This window comes from Lampetra fluviatilis, chromosome 41 (assembly GCF_964198595.1).
Source record: "Lampetra fluviatilis chromosome 41, kcLamFluv1.1, whole genome shotgun sequence".
In the NCBI taxonomy this organism is placed as follows: domain Eukaryota; kingdom Metazoa; phylum Chordata; class Hyperoartia; order Petromyzontiformes; family Petromyzontidae; genus Lampetra; species Lampetra fluviatilis.
In genome coordinates, this window is record NC_136315.1 from 10,697,986 (window position 1) to 10,719,696 (window position 21,711).

At 50.5% G+C, this 21,711-nt stretch overlaps 1 protein-coding gene across 1 annotated transcript in view; it reads right to left on the bottom strand.

The window, feature by feature from the left end:
* Window positions 1–21,711, bottom strand: part of LOC144946547 (protein FAM13A-like) — a 63,769-nt gene that overhangs the window by 18,647 nt on the left and 23,411 nt on the right. Inside the window, 11 exon segments of the mRNA XM_078875546.1 lie at window positions 748–964; window positions 1,601–1,771; window positions 2,497–2,526; window positions 6,534–6,575; window positions 6,986–7,278; window positions 7,280–7,384; window positions 8,761–8,895; window positions 11,335–11,464; window positions 12,095–12,278; window positions 13,714–13,989; window positions 16,937–17,186. Of these exon segments, the coding sequence (XP_078731672.1) occupies window positions 748–964; window positions 1,601–1,771; window positions 2,497–2,526; window positions 6,534–6,575; window positions 6,986–7,278; window positions 7,280–7,384; window positions 8,761–8,895; window positions 11,335–11,464; window positions 12,095–12,278; window positions 13,714–13,989; window positions 16,937–17,186 (1,833 nt within the window).

Below are 21,711 nucleotides of genomic sequence, written 5' to 3' on the forward strand. Positions count from 1 at the left end.
TCAAAACTCTGCGTTCACAGATGCATTGCGCCCATCCAAACGCACGGGGCCCGTCGTGCTGGCCAACGCAACGCGTTCTCACGCAACGCGTTGATGTTTGCAAACAAGCTCTGCCAACCTCCTAAGGTGTTTTAGTTTTAGAACTGCATTTTCAGTAATTTATTTGTTCTTTTATGTCACAATGCAATCCTGAAAGCCACGGGCCAGGCATTAGTGAACTCTGCCCCTTTTACAAATGAACTAAAAAACAAAGCAATAAATCCTGTTAATAAAAAAGCATCCCTGTTTCATCTGGAATGCATTAAAACCTAGCGTAAGCTTATTATGGGCCGTCCTAGTGAACCCAATAATAGTGCTCGCATCTCATGTTCTCTTATGATCTACACAATAATACCGGCGCTACTCTGGTTCACACCAACTTGGAAGCACCCCAAACCTACTTCCTGTCCTTTACACCAGCTGCCACGTGTGAACCCAAGACAAAGCGTCACAACTGGTGGTCTCATCAGCCACGGCAACGGCGCCCAACAGAGCAGTGCACCGCTGTCCGAACACCGTCTCGGCCTAAACCGGGCGCTCCAAACGGGAACGCAATGGCTCTGTGATAAAACCAGCGGAACGCCGGAGGCTACGGTGACGCATGTCAACGGTCGGCATTCGGTTTCACCGCACGTTAAGATTCACCTCGCAGCACGAGCCGCTGGCATTTGGGAGTGGAAAACAAAAGTGTATTTTTAAAAGGCTGACCTCTTGCGCTGGCTGGCCGCCCCGTTTGCTGTTGGACCGCTGTCGCTTGGCTCTTAGGCCCCCCTGGTCATCCGGCGTGCCAGGCCCCGTCCCGCTCGTGGCGCCGCCGTCCCCGCGCTGCTTCTTTGGCACGTCCGACTTGGCAGCTCCGTCCGTCTGGGTGCCCGCGTTGGAGTCCTCGCAAGCGGGCATGTTCACCTTGTTGGTGTCGTCCCTGCTGTGTTGTTTTGAGAGAGCGAGTATCGGGGGGGAGGGGGGGTGAAGGGGTCACGCGGACGCACCGACAAACGGACGGATGGACAAAGTACCCAGAGACACACACGCACACAGAGGGCAGGGATGGGAAGAGTGAGACGGTGGAAAGGGGTTTAACTTTACCCAGTGCAATGAGGAGAGTAGAGGGAATCGGACAGCAAGTCAATAAGTGACGAACGAAAGGAGGGGAAAATCCAATGTAAAAATATGACGATAGATTTTGCATGTGCGTCTGGCGATTTGCACGCTGTGCTATGATCCCAGCCACCAAAGATCAATTCCAGGCCACATAAACATTCACAAGCGGGAACTGATGCTTCAACCTGTGCTGGGTCTCCCCTAGGTCATTTTAAACTAATCTTGGGCACTTGGCGTGATGGTATGACTGACGTCAGAACTCCAGAGACGAAGGTGGCTGGGCAGATAATCACCACTGGTGTTGGCAATGGCTGGAAATCGAACTTGGGACGCTGGGTATTTAGCGCAGTGCAATGCCCTCGCTCCCACAATAACTTACTCCAACACTGCAAGCAGGTGGCTTCAACGGAGGTGAGTCGGGGGCATTCATGGTGGGGGGGGGGGGGTCTCGTGGACTCACAAGTCAGCTGCCTGCGCCCGCCCCGGGGATCTCAGCTGGCGCCGGCGTGGTCTCGACGGGGCTGCGGTCGTCGTCACAGCGTCCCAAAGGCCGCCGCTGCCCTCGTCGCCCGCGTCTGTGTCGAAGAGGTGCTGCTCCACCGTGCTGGCGATGGTTTGCTCCAGCAGGGCTCTGCGCGTGGTGGGGGAGGCACGCAAGTAGGGCCGGGGGGTTAGGGGCCGGGGGGTTAGGGGCAGAGCGGCGAGCCCCCCACGGGAGACGTGAGAAGGCCCCGGGCGAAGCCTCCTACCGTGCCGGCAGTCGTTCGTGGCTTTCACAGCGACGCTCAGCGTAACTGACAGGGCTCAATAAAAAAACGAGTGCTGACCAATTGCCATTAATGTTTGCGGCATGGCGAGCCAAGAAAGGTGCTCTGTGATGTGAAATGGCTCTGATAACCGCGGCCACTGAACGGGCGCGGAAGTTACACGAGAGGCAGGGCCCCCTACAGGGCCAGCTGTGACCTGGCGCCCCGCCACGGTACGCCAAATGCTTTCCGTGCAGTGTCCAAAAGGACAAGGGGTGCATTGAGTGCGAGCTCTCTACAACTACTACCACCAAACATGCGCACGCCGCATGACTGAAAATGCCCTGGCATTTATAAGCCCGCAATGTCGCAGCGTTGCTTGTGAGCAACGTTTTTCCAAGCTAAAGCCGACAAAATCCTGCCGGCAGGAATGCATGGGACACACAACGCAGTGTGGATTATGGCTACACTTCAATTCTTCGAATACAAAATGAGACGCGCAAATCACATTATTCCTCGCACCCAGAGAGAAAAAGCCACAACTCTCCACGCGTTCTAAATGGACTGGCAGCGGAATCATTGCGAAATCAAAGCGGAGGGTTTTACTCACTCAGCAGAGCTGTGCACCGGACTGGAGATGCTGTAGGCACCCGGACGCCAAACACGTCGACAGGAGCGGTGAGAACAGAGAGAGAGAGAAAAGTCACACAGAGCAAACAGGTGGCGCTGCGCAACACACGGCACCGCGCCACTACGCTGCCCGTTGTCCGAGAGTGACAGCAGACCAAAGGCTCCTGTGTGGCGGCAGTGGCAACTGGGGCGGGGACGGCATATACAGCACGACCCCATAATCCGCCGCACAAGGCTCGTAAATCGGTGCCATGTTCCGAGTAACACCGCATTCCAATTCTCGCGTGCGCAAAAACCTACACGTACGTGCACGGCGCCCCCCCCGACCCCCCACTCCGCTACGGTACTGGAAACTTTTTACAATAACAAAAATAATAGCAATGACGCTGGGAGTAATACAGCAAAGGATAAATAATCAGCAGCATAAAAACAAACAAAGCCTCTTATCGGATCAGCCGCGTGGCTGGCGCGAGATGAAAAACTGCGCGCTGCTGAACGAGCGCTGCGTACGGCCATGACCAAAACACGGCGCGGCACGAGTGCCCATGGCGCCGTTGTTTACAGCAGAAGTGCTCAGCCGCTCGCGGGTACAGCGAGATGCTACAGCCGAACCGTGGCAGGCTTCTTGCATGCAACAACGTGCCTGCGACGCAATCGGCATTAGCAACATTCCGATGTGAACTTTCCACAGCGAAAAGCTGACGTGGCCGAACATGGAATGCTTTCTGCCACTTCACTCCAGCGCGAACTCCTCTCCTCGAAAACAATTGCACTGTTTATCGCTGACGGACACAATGCACTCGTTTCCTCCGCACGTCATTGTCCGTGGCCAACACGGGCGGCATCCTTAAGAGCGACAAGGCGAACCCTGCGAGGGTCATTTTGGACAAGCAAAAAATATATAAATGAATTTGTGGACGAGCAGATGGGCAGCCACGCAGACACAGATGCAGTCCAAGGGCACTGGCTGCGAATTTCCCAGACGCTTAGATTTTAGTATTGATATCGGCTGCGAGCTCCAGCGGCGATACAGTTAAACATTAATCACGTGACGTAGCAGGGCGGGGCACAGGTAAGGGCCGTGCCCCCGGGGTGCTTGTTAATAGGCGGGGGAGGGGAAAGGCCTACTATTTAAACAAGTAATATGTAAAAAAACTTTATTTTAAACACGCTTATATGAAATGTACTAGTAATGGCAAAACTCCACGACTCCAGGAAGTGGCCCCAAAGCTTGCCATAACGTAAGGGACCGTGGCCAATTACAGCCAACGTCAGTTGACCGTGGACAATTAGACCCAAGCTGAAACATAACATATGAAAAATGTTTAAAAAATATGTTTTTTTATGATAGAATATAGTATTGTCATCACTATGACATAAGTATACCAAGTTTGCAGTCGATACCACATTGGGAAGTGGGTTAAAATTGAGTTACAAGATTTGAGGATACAATAACGACAACAATAAATGACAACAACGACTACAACAACAGACAGAGCGAGTTAATAAAAAGCGTGTAAAATAGAGTTACGCTCAATCCACAGTTGGGTGCGACGGGGCTCGCTCTGCAGAGGAGTGCAGAGCGAGCGCAGAGCGGGCAGAGTGAGCAGAGGGCGCAACATGATTCAAAGCGATTGCTTGTGGATAACATTTTAAACTTGCGGGTGAGTGAGTGAGCTGGTCCACTGGCAGAGCGTCCCAACTTGTCGGGGGAATTGAACAGTGCTAATGAACACGCGCACGTGCAGAAACATGCGGACGTACGTGCACACGGACGCACGCGGGGTGCGCGTGCTCGTGGCCATGCACACACACAAATGTGGCAATTGCGCAAGTATGTGCAGAAAAGTATTTTTTTTATATATACACACCGAATCTATCCATTGCCAATGTTCCCCAAAAACGATACAGATCTGGGCGTTGGTCTGGGCAAGCTGCAAGCTGTGCGGGGAGTTTTGCTGCCAACAATTCAGGAGCTCTGTCGGCTGTTTCAAGATTGGTGATGGACCGGCAGAATACTTGCAGGAGCTGCCAATTTTTTTAAATATATACAGCAGCGTCATTAATGCAAACTTCATTGCTCACAATTGTCAAAGAACCACAGAAAACCAGAAAGGCAGCAGCCAGGCGGTGGGTGAGCCGGGGCTCTCAACAACTGCCCAAGCTCTCCAGTTTCCTTAATATTAAGATGCTTTCAGCCAATTGATGAATGCTTAAACACATTTAGTTTGTTCGGATTAAATCTGGGGCCGATGATAAAGTGCACTACGCTTTGCAGAGTAGTGCAACATACGCACAATCTATTAAGCACACACGTAAGCAAAGAACATGCTTGTTTCGCAAGATGAAAAACACCATGAATAGTGGTGCCGGAAAACCCAAGATTAAACATTTACAAGATGTAGGGAAATGAGGTTTGAGGAAGGAACGGTGTTACAACGCTGATCGCTACAGCATCTTTGTTTTGCAATCCGCACCCGGGGTGGCGCGGTGGCGTAGTGGTTAGCACGCTGCACAACAACAGCGGCAGCCCGAGTTCCATTCCCAGTCACGGTTGACATCAGTGGCAAGCGAATATATGAATAAAAACTGGTCTCGGCGTGGTGAATTATAGTCATAAGCGAAATGTCCCCGGGAAGGCCTTCATCCAGAAGTTTACTGTTCTTATCTAAGAACTTCAGTGTGCGCTCCGCAGTCCACAGCTCGTTTCAAAAGGGGGCTCCAATCCAGACCATGCTTAGGCTGCTGTGATATTCTTTTGTATCTTATCTCATTCTGCCCATGCACATACAGATTCATTTGGATATATTTTTTGCCCCAGTATCCCTTGCGTTCGCCTATACGTACTCAATATGTACGTAAAGGTCACTTTTAATAAGGTGAAACAGCCAGGACCACGTCATTACGTTGACACACTTCCCGCACTTGTTTTCCCCAATTAAAAACACAAGTGTGACCTTAACCGGATGATGAAGTAGGCCGGAAAATCAAGGCAGCATTGCTTTCAAGTTTTTCAACAGAGTTAATTACATCCGCAATGTATTTATTCATTTGGTTTGACCTAAACACACAAAGAAAAGATCCCCCAAACAGTCGAATCGTTGGGGGCAGTGTTGTTAGCAACAACTGTAAAGTCTGGTAAGAGACACAAGAGATTGGTGTTGGTAAGCACCACGCCAGGCCCCCTTTGTCTCCCAAATGCCGATGTTTACACACCGCAACAAATACTCATTTAAGGCTAAATCGACCTATGGGAGGCAGCGCACGACCCGGTTCCAGTATATGCTGTGGCTGGGAATCGGACTCGGACCGCTGGATTGGTAGCGCAGCGTGCTAACCAGTACTCCAATGTTCCCCACGCGTCTAAACAAAAATGCGCACAAGTTCCCTTTCCTTGTTTGTGACATCCCCGATAGGGTCCAGTAGGGGCAGGGGTTTAAACTTCCTGGCACAAACACTGTGGATCGGTAACATGATATCCATTCTGCATGGCGATGTCCAGTGTGGCACCAGCTGGTGAAGAACATCTCCACGAATAATCCTAATCGCAGTAACAACAATAATAGTACTACAGTCTGTTCTCCTATAACGCGTGTTTTCATAACGCGAATTGGATCGAACGCGATGAATGTGTTAAGGGAACACTTTTATAATACGGATGTGAATTGGATATAACGCGATTGAGTGACGGAACTACGTTGCGCAAGTAGGAATAAGCGGTCATACGGCTGCCTCGGCGTAGCATTACACAAGGCGGGATGCTGCTGGATGCTTTTAGATGCTACCCACGCTCCTCAGTCTTTGTTCAGCCTGAGTATGCATCTCGCGTGTTATCGTGGACTGTGCTTTACCCTATATTGTAGATTATTTATTATAATGCGATTTTTTCCTACCACGGTGTTCTTCAGGAACGCAACTAGCGTGTTATAGGAAAACAGACTGTACTACAGATTACGACTTTGCACTTTTGTAGTGGTGAGCAGCGGCACGCGTGTGGGGGTCATGCCAAACTCTCACCTGCAGAAGCACGGGGAGTCCGGTCGGTCATCCTCTTGCAGGCTGCAACACACACGTCAGAGTACGTCAACGTACGTTATAGTTGAATTATGAATTGATAAAGAGTTATAATGAGTTTCTGGGTGCCAGGGATCGGGACAGAGTTGGTTTGTACCTCAACCGAAGTGTAGGTCACGTGTGTATGAACAATACTATTACATATGAAATGTTAAACTAACGTTTTGACTATTTTAACAACTGACTTTCCAAATGAAACTCAGTGGTGCCAGTGCTATGGAGACAACATACGGTAAATTTTGATTAAATGTGTTCACCGAATTGGCAATGACGTTGTAAAATATTTACTCTGTGATGCAAAACTGCAGCGCGAACGCGGCACTCTCTCTCTGGCTGCCACCGCGAGGCGAGACGATGACACGAGCGCACCGACCGCCGCTCTACAGTGCGCCCACCTGCTGAAGGGCTCCGTGTCGCTGTGCGATGAATCCATGTCCTCTCCATTCGCCGCCGTGCGTGATGGCGCCATGCCACGCCCGCTCTCCTTCCCGACGGTTCGGGCGCAGTGTGGCTCTGTTGCGCCGTGCCTCACCGCCTCCTCCTCCTCCGGTGACGCGCCCTCCGAGTCGTGATGACCGTGGGGCTCGAACGCAGGTGGCGGGGGCCAGCGGCGGTCCGTGGGGCAGGCGCGCGGCGACGATAGCGGCGGCGGTGACGATGACGACGCTGGCGGCGGGGACATGGGGGGGGTCCCGGCGAGCGGAGCTGGGACACGGAGCTCCGTCCGGACTCTCGGGCCGTGCCTCGGAGCTCGACGAGGAGGCCTCCTCCGCTACGCGGATCGCGCGGTTCCTCTGCGCGCACACATGTGTGCGTGCGCGTGGACACACGGACACACGCGACGGGGAGACCAACGGCGGTGAAATGCGGGGAGAGTAAAAACTGCACGGGCATAATCCATGCAACGCTTGCACGGGGGGGGGGGGGGGCGGCTGCTGCACTGGAGCCCCTGGCTAGTGCGGCTTAGATCCTCGATTCTAATCCAGGCAGGCAAGTGAGATGATATCGGATTCTCCGGGGCAGACAGTTTGACGGTGCCAACCTGGCAAAGTAATGCCCACATGCAGGATGCTGCATTGCCATTCAATGTTGGGTAAGGAAGGTCATATTTAGGAGGCGTTGTAGTTGAATGGCAACATCTTTGAGAGTTATTTTGAGACGTGAAGCTCTCCCCACTCTGGGAGCTCTGAAAGGAAACTATTGGTATGTTATTGTGCACATTTGAATTCACAATAAAAGTCAAATTACGTTGCGAGATGAATGTTAAGACTTTCCTTCTCAAAGACTAAAACTCTCAAGGACACAGTGAAAAGTATATGCCTTATACAATAATAATGTTACTTATTTATTTCTGTAGGCCGATTCTCACGATGATTTTCAGAAGGATCCTGCATGGGGATGTTTGGCCAATTTCATTCAAAGGTGTTTGGCCTCATGTTGGAGTAGACCGGAGTACACAGAGAAAAACCCACACCACACACAGGGGAGGATTACACTCCAAGTTCCACAAAGATGCATTAAATAACCCACGTGCCGTGTTAACACCTCCTGGCCACCACGCAGTGCAGAGGCTTCTGGGAGTTTCACAAATCTCGTGTGCATTCGTGAGCGGTCACACGCGTACGGTGGTGAGATGATAACTACCTCCCCTGATATACAGGAGGTCGTGGGTTCGATCCTGACCCTGACGCCTCTATATATATATGCAGTTTGCTTGTTCTCCCCGTGGTCGCATAGACTTTTCTCCGGGTGCTCTGGTTTTTCCCTCCACATTTAGAATCAACTTGCATTTCAGAGATTTGGCTGCTATAAGTTTCCATGCGATAAGCCACTTCATTGAGCTATTATTTGTTGCCAGGTCACTTCTGAAAAAGAGCTATACAGCTCGGTGGGCCTCACCTGGTGAAATAAAAATAGCAATAGTAGTTTTAGTACAGTGACACCCGCATCCCCCGCGCGGCTTAGCTAACGAGGCCCAGATAACGAGGCTCGTGCCATACTCGAGGCGCATCGCCCCGAGTGACCGTCAGCGCAGGAGGAGGGAGCGGCAGCTCACGCCCTAAGCCTCTTACGCAAGAAGGAATAGCGGGGGGGGGGGGGTGGCTCTGACCGCCGCCACCACACGCCGTCCCTTCGCCACGAGTCCCACGTGCCCCCCCCAAGGACGCACCTTCTTCTTGCGAGTGGTGGCCGCCACTGTGGCATAGCTCGCTTCTCCATTTAGCCGGCCGGCCGGCGGCGGGTTCTGCGTTCCGTCGTTTGCTGCTTCCTCGGCGCTGGTTGAAGCGGCCGCCTCCTGCAGCTCCTGCGATGGCAGCAGCAGGACAAACGCGCCCACTGTTATGCATGGTGCGGAGCAGATGTCCAATACAGAATCGTCTCTGAATACAAAAACTAGATTTTTGGTACTTCCGATGAACTCCATCGCTACCTTACCCGGAGCGTGTCAGTGACCGCCATACGAACAAACACACCTCACAGCAACAGAGTGGAATACAAAAATAGGGTTTTCCCTTTTTTTTCTGTCAACAAAACTGAAACCTTGTTACGAGGAATCATGTTACTGCATTAACCACAATACTTGTGGTCAGAATGCAAAACAAATCATACTCTGATAACATATGCATTGTCCTTGAAACTGATTGGTCTACACCAGAGACATCTTTCTTTTGAGCCTAGTCTCAAACGGTCTTCGACCACAGGACGCCAACAGGCGTACTTTCAGTTTCAAGGACAATGCATATATTATCAGAGTATGATTTTTTTTGCATTCTGACCACAAGTATAGTGGTTAATGCAGATTCCTCGTAAAAGGTTTCAGTTTTGCTGCCAGAAAAAAGGGGAAAAACCTATTCTTATATTTTGGAACTGGCAAAGGAGGTCTCATGATGAAACAAAATAGAATGTTTGATCGTGAGAGGCCACAGGAGCTGTTTAAATGAATCATTTTTTCTGGCCAGATGACAGTGGTAGAAGGGCACAGCTCACAATGGGAAGGTTGCGTGTTCAAATCCTGGTTGTAGAGGTCCGTAAATGAGAACCACTAAGTGGGAGGCCAACATTCGTGATCAAATACATTATCTCACCCCCGTCATGTGAATATGGAAATCCCATTACTTTTTTTACCGGAGTAAAAAAATAAATATTTGTTTGTACATTATCTTAACCATCTTGCTGACAACTAAATAACCCAAGAGAGTATTTTTGACTGTTGATTTAATCTAAGGGTTACCGCTCAGAACGGGAGAGCGAAACAAGAGCACGGCACTCAGCGCCAAGTGGGACGGAATTTTGCCATGCGAGCCAAACTGTACAAACATCCACGTGCGTGTGATTAACACATTAATAATGTGGTATGTTTAGAATTTCAACTTGTAACGCGTTACACAGTATTCGCTTGCTCTCGCATAGTGAGAGAACAACTCGGAGGGACGAGGAAGAACCACAGACGAGCGGGAAGTCAGCAGCCACGCAATGAGCCGGCGTTAAAATTTGCCTAAGCTCTACGGTCCTCTATATATTAAAATGTTATCAGCCAATTAATGAGTGTTACATGTGGGAGGAAACCAGACAACCCTGAGAAAACCTGTGTGTGCGAGGGGGAAACACTCTATCCCCATACAGACGGAAAGCGTGAAGTCTACGTTATTGCTGGACTGCTTTCTCTTGGCGAGCCAGGGTATGATGGCACCTCGATGCCCGCAGGGAGTTTCACAACATTTGTGCGATCCACCAACCCTCGCCTTCAAAGTGCTGGAATAGAGGCCATGTGCATAACCACTGCCAGATGAAGCCAAAGATGAATGGCAACATGAAATACTGAATGATCGTAACACAATAATAGGTTTTTCCCCTTTTTTCTGGCAACAAAATAGGTGTTAAGATGTTAAAACACCAAACTGATACCTTTTACAAGGAATAATGTCTGCATTAAGGCGTAAAGCTGTACGCCTTTTGGCGTCCTCTTGTCTAACACCGTTTGAGACGAGGCTCAAAAGAAAGCTGTCTCTGGTGTGGACCAATCAGTTTCAAAGACAATGCATATATTATTAGAGTATGTTTTTTGTTTGCATTCTGACCACAAGCATTGTGGTTAATGCAGACATGATTCCTTGTAAAAGGTTTAAGTTTGGTGTTTTAACATCGTAACACCAGTTTTGTTGCAAATAAAAAGGGGAAAACCTATTATCATATTTTGGTACTGGCAAAGGAGGTCCCATGATGATCGTAATACAAATTGATGAACGATAGCGCGAGCGACCGAGTTATGAAATACTCGTTTTAATCGACAACAAAAACATGTACAGACAAGCCTCTAGTAGGATTGCTTAAAATGATGGTCAGGGACTCTTAGTGTGCGCCTATTAAGGATGGCATGTGCACGTGTGGTGGTGGTGTGCCAGTGGCATGCCTGGCCCACCTAATACTGATGTAAAGCCTTAACAGACTGTTTGGGCAAGCGCTGTTTGCGAGCACCTATGAAGGCAAGCATGGCACACGAGGGGGTGGATGGTTAAAAATACGCCGGGCTGACTTTGTCACCCCCGCCGCGATGTTTACACACCACACCAGGTACTCATTTGAGGCCGAGTCGACCGAGGGGAGGCCCATGACCGGTTGAGATAATCGTCACTGGTGTTGTCCGTGAGTGGGAATAAAACTCGGGTCGCCAAGTTCATTGCGCAGCGCGCCAACCGCTGCACTACCACTCCCCACAGCATCTTTAACTCACACACACTCTTACCTGCACGAGGATGACGTGTGCGTGCCGAGGACTGTCTTCCTGGAAGATGGAGAGGAAGTCGATGATGAACCTCGCCGTGACTCGGTTCACCACCTGCTGCTCCGCAATGCCCTCAATTCCAGGAGAGACACTGTGAAGTGCACAGACACAGAGACACAGGGAGACAGAGAGAGAAAGAGCGGTCATTGGCGAGGGGAAGGGAGCGCACAAAAAAAATGTAAAACCAAATTAATTGAAAAACAAAGTCAAAAAGCCTCTGTGCAGCCTACACAATCTGTTGGGGCAGGTGTTGTTACCGAGCAGCAGCACCTATGAAGGCTGGTATGGCACACGAGGGTATGGTTTGGCCAGCTCCACGCAACCAGTTTTCCACACAAAGACAAAGATCCCCCGTATAGCCTGAACAGACTGTTAGGGCAAGTGTTGTTAGCGAGTAGCACCTCTGAAGATCGGCACGACACACGAGGGGGTGGGTGGCCAGGACCACGCCCGGCCACCTTTGTCTCCCCAGTGGCGATGTTTCCACACTGCATCAGGTACTCATTTGAGGCTAAGCTGACCTAGCAGAGGCCCAGGACCAGTTCACTGGTGTTAGCCGTGAACGGAAATCGAACTCGGGTCGCCATGTTCGTAGCGCAGCATGCTAACCGCTACACGACTGCTCCCCGTGCACACACACAGACTGACGCACTCCACCGACCGTGCACAACGACACTCGAGCGCGCATATACACTGCGGGAAAAAAAAGAACGGCGCTCACCGGAAAAAGTTGGGGCCGAAAACGGTGCCAAGGTTTTGTGGCGACATGAGGTTGACCTCCTGGTGCTGGGCCACGCGCACCAGGAAGGAGCACAGGTAGAGCAGCAGCGCATGGTTCTCGCCCGGCAGCTGAGCCAGCAGCAGCCGCAGCGACTCAGCGAGCCGCATTTCATCCCCGGCGCTGTCTGCAGGGCGCAAGTGGCACGCAGCGGTGAGAGAGGGAGGGCGCCGTGCGTTCAATTGCGATGGGATACGATGGCACGGAAGAAGTGTAATAAAGGACTCTTTCTCAGTGTTGATCTCCGTTGTCCTTTATTTGGGTTCGTAGAATCTCACTCACACGGCGTCCTCGCTCAGGCCCGCGTCTCCTCCGACGATCACTCCACAGCCACTCTGCTGCTCCGTTCTGTAGCCTCACTGCTGCCCCACCCTGCAGCCCCACTGCTGCTCCGCTCTGCAGCTTCACTACTGCTCCGCTCTGCAGCTAGCCTTCCACAGCCCGCTAGCCCTCTGTGTCCTGACACCGATGGCTGACGGTGCCGACGTCTCCCGATGCGTGGCGATCGCGCCACTCTCCCCGTGCTGCCCAGCGTGGCCTCCTCCCGTTTCACTTTGTCTCAACTCCCCGAACCCCTTCAGGTTCTCCCCCTAAATCCTCTCCCCCACGTGACCCTAACTCCTCCCTCTCCTCACGTGACCCAGACTCCGCCCCCCCTCAATCCTTGCTCGCATTACAGAAGGGTGCTGGAGACATGGACCTGACCCTTGGGCAGAGAACTTAAGAAAGCAGCACATTGAGGTGACCCCGTGGCTCAGAAAGATCACAGCGCTAAACCGGAACTGCCGTGACCCTGGGTTGAAATGCAGGCGGTTGCACAGGATTAAACCGGAGTCTCCATGAGAAGCGGAGTTGACGGTCTCAGTCCGACCACCAATGACCACACACAAAAAAACCCGTTACACGTTAAACTGGTTCTTTACCAGCTCCGAGAATTAAAAATATCAGTTGGACTGTCATGCAACAAACATTACTCTTATAGAGCAGAGCGGGTGGGAAAGTGCCACCTTCTACTGTCTGGTAGCTCTGAAACATCCGCTTCTATGGGCCACCCACTAACACGAAGGGTCGCACTGCTCTGCGGGAGCTGCAAATTAATTCTTAGTCTCGCAATGCGATGCCGATAGCAACAATCGGGATAAATTTGGGGGAATATGACAACAAAGCGAGAATAAGCAGAGTGTTACTGCGGGGATGGATGTGGTCTCATCGTGTACAATAAATATGAAAAATCCCCTGTGTTCAGCCATTAACAGACTGTTGGTGCAAGTGCTGTTAGCGAGCACCTATGAAAGCCAACACGGCACACGAAGGAGGTGCTTGGTTTACACCATGCCTGGCCGCCTTTGTCTCCCGAGTGCCGATGTTTACACAGTGCATCAGGTACTCATTTGAGGCTGAGTCTTCTTATGGGAGGCTCAGGACCAGTTCATAAATTTGTCACCGATTTTAGTCACGAGCAGGAATAAAACTCGGATCGCCCGATTTCTAGCACAGCGCGCTAACCACTGCACCACCGTTCCCCACCCCACGTATCAGCTCACGCGCACACACACACCGACCTCGGTATGCCTGTAGGAAGCTGGGCAGCAGGCTGGCCGGCACAACGCCATCAGGCAGCTCCCTGAGGAACAGCTTGAGCAGCCCGGCTACGGACGACACGTCCGCCTGGCCCCGCCACGCCTCGGGCACCTCCACCGCATCACCGCCTTCGTCGCCGTCGGCGCCGGTGACACCGCCATCCCGGTCACTCATCACCTCCGCCTCCCAGGCCTGCCTGAGCCGCTCCACGGCACGCACGCTGCCACTCACCCGGAAGAGGCCTTCCGACTCCAGGCCTGTGCGGACAGCGACACAGCAGTGTCATTAGCACCGGCGGCAGCAGCAGCATCGGCAAGATTATCTGCAGCAGCGGTAGCATCAGTAGCAGCGGCAGCAAAAATATCAGCAGTCATATCATCAGCGGCAGTAGCTTCAACCGTAGCAGCATCATCACCACTAGCAGCAGCAGCGTCATCAGCAGCATGACTTTAGTAATGTTCATATAAAATGTATTTACAAGTGAAATTTTATACTATTTTTATTTCATCAGGTAAGGCCCACTGAGCTATATAGCTCTTTTTTAGAAGCGACCTGTATACAAATGATAGCTCAACAAAGTGGCTTATTATGTGGAAATTTATAGCAGCAAATATTTTTAAAATGTTCCTAAATGTGGAGGGAAAAATCAGAGGACCCAGAGAAAAAAACCACACGACCACAGGGAAAACATGCAATCTCCAAATGTACAGGTGTCCGGGTTGGGATCGACACCACAATCTCCTGCATACCAGGCGGGGGGTAGTAAACATCTTGCCACCGTGGCGCCCAAGCAAGTGGACAGTGTCACCATTATAATTCACAGATCCTAGTCAACCCACAGCTGGAGAGAATAATTCCATTGCCACGTTGGTCAAGAGAGTTGTTTGACCATACCTGGTTAATGTGGGTTGGTCAAGTGGCGGGGAGCCAGAACATCTCAAATATCACTCGCCACTCGTGTTATCCGTGACCAAAAATAAAACTCGGGGTTGCCGGGTTCACGGCTCCGCGTGCTCCGCATCCTATGCCACTGCTATGCCAAGAAATAGCAACAGTTCCGATACTCGACATTTGTATCAGCAGGAGCAGCAGTCGTAGTCAATAGTGCAGTGGTAGCCATCAATAGATGGCTTATATTACGGTCCAACCAGCCACTGAATACAGGGGCTGCAATGAAAACAAAACTGCGCTGGAGTCACAAACGAAGCGCTTATTAAAGCGCGTGGCGGGCGACGTTACATAAACGTGAGGACGTTAGGCCTCACAGAGTGCAGAGCCTCCCGCGGTGAGTGGAATTTTCCAAAAAATTGACAGTGCCCTCCTTGGCTGGTTCACGTTCTTCCATTTTCATTATAAAAAATGGTTTGCAAAACAATGTTCAATTGACACATTGCAAGGGAAAGTGCCTGGCTGTTTTCGGTTCGTGCAACATTTACTAAATGGCACTGATTTTCCTCGCGATAAACTTTTAATAAAAATGTCCAGAAATGTTTACTGGAGAAACAAATCACGGCTCTGCGAAAAACCAGCCATGTACAGTTTTCAAATCCGTGGAAACATGGGCTGCCTCGCAACGGAAGCGCGGTTTGGCGGAAGCGGTTTGGCAGATGCCGACCTTTTGTCGACAGGTGATTTGAATTTCCTGGTTCAGGCCCAGGTAATTTTCCACAAATTAGCGGTCAAGCTGGTGAGGTTATTTTCGCTTTTCATAATAAAGGTTGATTTGGTTTAGATCGCGAAAATATAAATGTGTCGTTAATGCACCACCACTCGACACAGCCAATTAGTAAGGTTTGTTACGTAAACAAAACGTGCTAATTAGTTCCTACTTCAGCACACCTGTGTGTTGAAGAGTAAACCCACAACATTTACAATTTTGAATACAATGTTTTACTGGTGATTATAACCAGCTTAATCAGGCGATTTGCCAGAATTGCTTAGAAGTATTCCTGTCTACCAGTCTTAAACAATTCAGTTTCTTTTATTTCCTAAAATCGGACAACTCCAATTTACCCCGTCACGCCACGGGCTGTTCCGCATCCGGGTAATGTGCGGCCAGGCAGAGAGAGGGGTGCGATCATGCGCTGGCAATCCCACGAAGGCTGTAGAGTGGCCAATTTCGCACGACCGCATTCGCTCTTAAACTCGAGTCCCCTGCAGTTGCTCCCAGCACTGTGTTAGGAACCTATATTTACACTCTCATCAAAACGTCAAGTATCCCCCCAACCTTGCAGTTGTCTTAAAAAAAGGCTCCTATTGTGTAGAAGACGTCCCCAAGCTGCGTCTCGGTGCTGGCTAATACAAGTTGTGAAGCTTTGCCAATGAGACGAGAGACTTTGAAGTGCCTTGAAGGCATGCCACGTTCAGAACTCTAGAGAACAAGAGAGACCCGGGTCAACGAAATGACGATACGGCACGATGGTGACGTATTAAACGGCCATTGAGTGCTATTATCACGGAGCTCCTGACAGTCAATAAGAATTAAAATTATAATTTACACTTCAAAGGCACCTGTCACCCGGTTGCGGTCACAAGGCACAGTACAGAGCTCAAAACACAAACAAAATGTAAGAAGATAAATAAACCCAGTAAAAACCTAATCGGAGCACGCCTAGTGATAATACACTCCACGAAGCACAACAAACACCCCACAGTTAAAACGTATGAAGCAAGTGAAGAGACTATGAGAACAGACGAGCCTTAAAATGAGACTTGAATAGGAGGCCGAGAGGCTCGGCGCAGACTGCGTATATATCTCGTGGAAGTGAAATCCACGGCCTAGGAGCCGCACAGGAAGAGGCCCGGGGTGCCCGCCGTGCAGAAGGGTTCCACCTCGGCACGCACAGCAGGTCCCTTCATTTATTCACATCGGGCCTCTCATTAAACCCAAAGAGCAGCACATGGGACACAAAACAAGGAAACTCAACGATGATCCATAATACATTTTTGGGTCGGATCACGTAAGTAAAATGTATGTAATTGCACCCTCCTCCAGCCGACACAGCTGATCAATAAAGTTGTCATTTGAACAAACGTGCCAGTTTACTACTGCTTCTTGCCAACTGTGGTCCCTCTATATCATTTCACAGCCCATGGGACGACAAGGAGACAACTCAGAACCACTGTGGGTGGCAAGTGGTAGGCAGCACTGGTCATCGAGCGAGTGGGGTGCAGGACCAGTGACCGGGCGAGCGGTCCAATTACCGTGCTCCTCCAGGAACTGCACCATGGTCTCCACCACGAGTGGCACGGTGCGGCCGGGTGGCACGCCAACCAGCAGCGTCGCCAGCTCCACGCCGAACGTGCGCCCCCCCGCAGCCGCACCGGGCTCCGGGGCCGTGGCGCCGGGCTCCAGGAGGCCGCCGTGGCCATACCCAAATGCCGGCGGCGGCAGCGACGGTGGAGAGAACATGTGCTTCACTTCCTCATGGACCCGTCCCCCGGACTTGCCCTGCTGAAACACACGGACACGGACGCACGCAGATCCCCCCGGTGTAGGCCTTACAGAGGTGTGCGCTAACCACTGCGCCGCTGATCCCCAAACACTCATGGAAAGACAACGGTTCCCCTCGTAGCCATTCGCCACTAATTGGTGGTGAATGTCATCACGAAGTTGGTGCCAAGCTAGGTGCACTTTGAGGCCATGTGACATATCGAAGGCTCGCTGGTAGGAAGTCACGGGACAGACCCAGGTGCTATGGGTTGACTTCGGATGACTGGTAGACGCACCACCTGTGCTCCCCAGTGCCAATTTTCTGCATTTTAGTTCACAGAAAAGCACACATCCCCCATGTAGCCTTACACAGTACAGTGTGCTAACAATGGTGACACTGCTCCCCACACACCCACAGAAACAAATATTTCCCCATGTAGCCTTTAACAGACTGTGGAGGCAAGTGTTGTTAGAGAGTACCAATAAAAATCATAAAGGCTTACGAGAGGGTGCTGTGGCCAGCATATGATTCGTGATTGATGTTAACTGTGGCCGAAAAACAAAGTGAGGTCGCAAGGTTCGTAGCGCAGCTCGCAAACCCCTTCGCTACCGTTCCCTACATGTAAATACAAAGATCCCCCGTATAGCCTGAACAAACTGTTGGGTCAAGTGCTCTTAGCGAGTACCTCTGAAGGCCGACAAAGGCACACAAGGGGGTGGGTGGCCAGAACCACACCCAGCCGCCTTTGTCTAGTGATGTTTACACACTGCACCAGGTACTCATTTTAGGCTGAGTCAACCTCGGGCCGTGAGCGGAAATTGAACTCGGGCTGCCGGGTTATAGCACAGCGCGCTAACCGCTACACTAGCATTCCCCACATGCCCACAAATACACAGATAAAGACGCATCCACGCACAGGAAAGGTAGCATCCATTAATAACCCATGTCCTATTGTCACAAGTGCTGTTCGCTGTTCGCGAGCACCTATGAAGGAAGGCTGGAATGGCACAACAGTGAAGGGATGGTGTTGTGGCCGTAGCCATGCATGTGTGGCCGCAGCATGAATGCGACAGGAATACACTTGATAGGCCAGCCCTCCTGTTTGTGAGGGACCCCTGTTCTCAATTGCCTATCACCCACTTGAAAGTCAAGGTTATTTACCTATCTATAGCTCTACATTACCATTGGGAAGGCCACTGGACCTCCTGTTCGTTTTTGGGATGCATCAAGAAACATCCCCATCCTGTCTACTCATCCTTCACAGCCCCTGCATCTCACACACTGCGATGGTGCCTATCCTGTCTACTCACCCATTCACAGTTCATGTGTCTCCCAAACTGAGTCGGGCCTATATCCAGCCCTACTAATCCTTCACATATCCTGAGTCTTACAAACTGAGACGGGGCTTAGGGCCAACAAATTTAAGTTTTTTAATAAGTTGCTGTATTGATGCCTTGCTGTGTGGTGATGTTGTTTAGAAGGCTTGTGAGCTGAATTGTTGGTGCCATGTTTGGTATCTACGAAATTGTGATCATTGCTGTGTAATTACGTTCTGGTTTTGAGTTGAGTGATGATGCACGCAAATATATACGGGAGAAGTGGCTCTTGGTGTGGCGTCAAATCTCCTCGCATACATTGCATTGACGTGGCCCAGCAGTAGTGCGTTGGCCCAATATTGCAGAAGCTTGTGGTTGGAATGCAGCAGAGCGCCCTGGTTAATACTGCGAGGATATTAATAGTAAAATACGACTACGCGCCATCTGCTTCACTCATGATTTACGTTAAAGATGCCTTCTCGTAATTTGAAGGAGAGTAGGCCATTGCGTGTCAGCGTTGCTGTCCAAATTAGGTAACGTTTGAAAGAATAACTCGCAAATTGGGAAACAGCCGCGTGCAAAAAGAAAAGTATAGAGCCTCAGTCGGGTTTTCCTGGTTTAGTATGCGTCATAAATAATTAGTTACTAATTGTGGCTAAACGCAATATTTGCAGGTACAGATGCTGGAGGCAGACGGTGCTCCGTCACCCACCAGGAGGTCTGTTTGAACAAGCAGGACAAGGCAGACAGCACCACACAAGTGCAGCAGTGAGTCATAGATTGCAGAATCTGTTTACTCAGAGCAGAGATGGCTGAGTGGTCAAGTCGGTGGGGGGGTGCTTGCCTTGGGGTTCAAGGTTCAGCTTACAGCTCTCCTGGGTAACCAGCTGCAGGCAAGATGATAAATTCAAGAATGCAAGGCTGGCATTAGTAATTAACAGGTCTCAAAGTGATTCACATTGTCAACATTAATGAACTTGAACTGTAAAAACCTGTAAAAACCTCTCCCCTTTCATCTCAACGGCAAAATAACAAACATTCCCCATATAGCCTTAACATACTGCTGGGGTAAGTATCTATGTAGGCCGGCACAGCACACAATGCGATGGCCAGTACCACACCGGCCGTCTTTGTATCCCTTGTGGTGATGTTTACACATTGCACCAGGCCGAGTCGACCTAGGGGAGGCCCAGGACCGATTCAGATAATCGTCACTGGTGTTGGCCATGAGCGGAAATCAAACTCTGGTCGCTAACCATCACACTACCACTCCCCACTATCTCACTCCAGTCTCATCTCACTCCACTCCCCCCTTCTCATCTCACTATGCCCACCAACACACTCTACCCCTCCCCTCCTATCTCATTCTATTTCCATCGATATATCTGATTAGCACGGTTGGCTACATACGGTGCGAAAGAAGTTCAACATACATACACTTTCCTACCTCTTCTCACATCACTAGTCCCTCCATGCACACTCCACTCCAGAAACCGAGGCTTTCTCTACTAAAGCACCCAGTCAACCTTCGCTCAGTGGGAAGTCACCCTTTTCTCCTCTGCTGCCCCCATAGTCTGGTGTGAACACCCTTCCCCCAGTCATAGATGCTGTCGACACCCTGCGCCTGTTCAAGTCATAAACTTCCGTGTTCCCTCTGCCTCATAACCGACCGCCTCCCTCTAAAAAATATATATGCCCATTGTTTCTGCACTGCGTCTTGAGACAAGGTCACCAAATGAACCACAATACCTTGCCGATCTCGTCAAGGAGCGTACACCATCTCGCGAACTCCGATCATCCTCGAAGAGGCTTTTGGCCAGCCATCGAACAAAGACAGTCACTGCATCGCATGCTTGCAGATGCGCTTCTGTGGCGTCTGGAATTCTCTTCCTCCCGATATTAGGAAGCCACTGGAGCTATGCATTTTAAATCTAGCTTGAAAACTGATTTCTTTAGAACAGAATTTAGCGTTTCGTTTGTTGTCCTTCCTGCACACCTCCGATGAACACGGTTGGCTACGCACAACCCCATTCTGCTCCGTTCTACCGTGTGTGCTATAGTCTTCAGGGCTTTCGCACTCTTGGCTGATCTTGAACTGAACTCCACCTCTCCACTTCCGCACACACCACCCCATGGCGCCCTCAACCAACGGGTTCGATTTCGCAAAGCTGCGCGTAACGGGGTCGTGACATCTGCTGTTGTCTACGCCTGATTAATGTAAAAAAATGAAAATCCACTCAGGGAGGGGTACTGAGCGGCGGTGTTTTGAAACGTACGTGAGCCACATTAACGGGAGCAGGGACGTCGTTAGGACCGGAGTAGAGAAACAGCACCAAAAACGGCGTAATGAGCAGCGGTGTTTTCTTAAGAAAACGCCATTGTTTCCATGAAGATCAAAATCAGCCCATTTGGAGGTTGCAATTTGTTATTTATATTGTTTTAATATTATAAAAAAATTGATATTATAATTATTTAAATTATAAAACAAGATCAAACTTGTAAAAAGAACACCACTGAAATCAAGCAATATGCCATGCCAATCGTATAATGCACAACGCAATGTTGCAGTCGCGATTGGACTGTGCGGTGCTAAAGTGGGACCTCCGGGCGCGTGCGACGTTTCTACGCAGCGTGGAGACGCAACTGATGACAACACGGCCTCGCCACGCACGCCATTACATTTAGAGCCCCCGTGAGTGAGATTTCTAATTTTAATTAATTTATCAGCAGGCCCTCAACTAACCGCCCCGTTGTGTGCGGCCCACGGTGTACTAAACAGGTGTACTATACACGGTGTACGCTACAGCTGCTCGCGTTGTATCATGGATAATGCCGTCTCCCATCCAGAAGCCGTAAGAGTCACGCACGGCGAATGGCACCGGGAACTTGGAGGAGGCGCACGCGGGATCGGTGTGCCCACACCTAGCAACGCGACGTCACGAGCCGTGACGCTCTCCGAGCCCAGTAGCATCACACTACGAGCATCGCGCCTCTGTGCTTATTCGGTTGCTTACCTCGAGCCAATTCTTTTTGTGGACAGTGCGGAATTTTTTTTGGTGGACGACAGATTTATCTGTTCTTCCATTTTGGATAAGGGCGTATTTATAAATCTCTCACACGTGTAAACAAGCAGCTGACGTTTCAGCCCAAGGGTCAGAAAGTTTTTGCTTTTGAGGGCAAAAGGTTGTCCGCTAGAATACAAGTGGAGTGTTCTAATGACGCGCCCCCA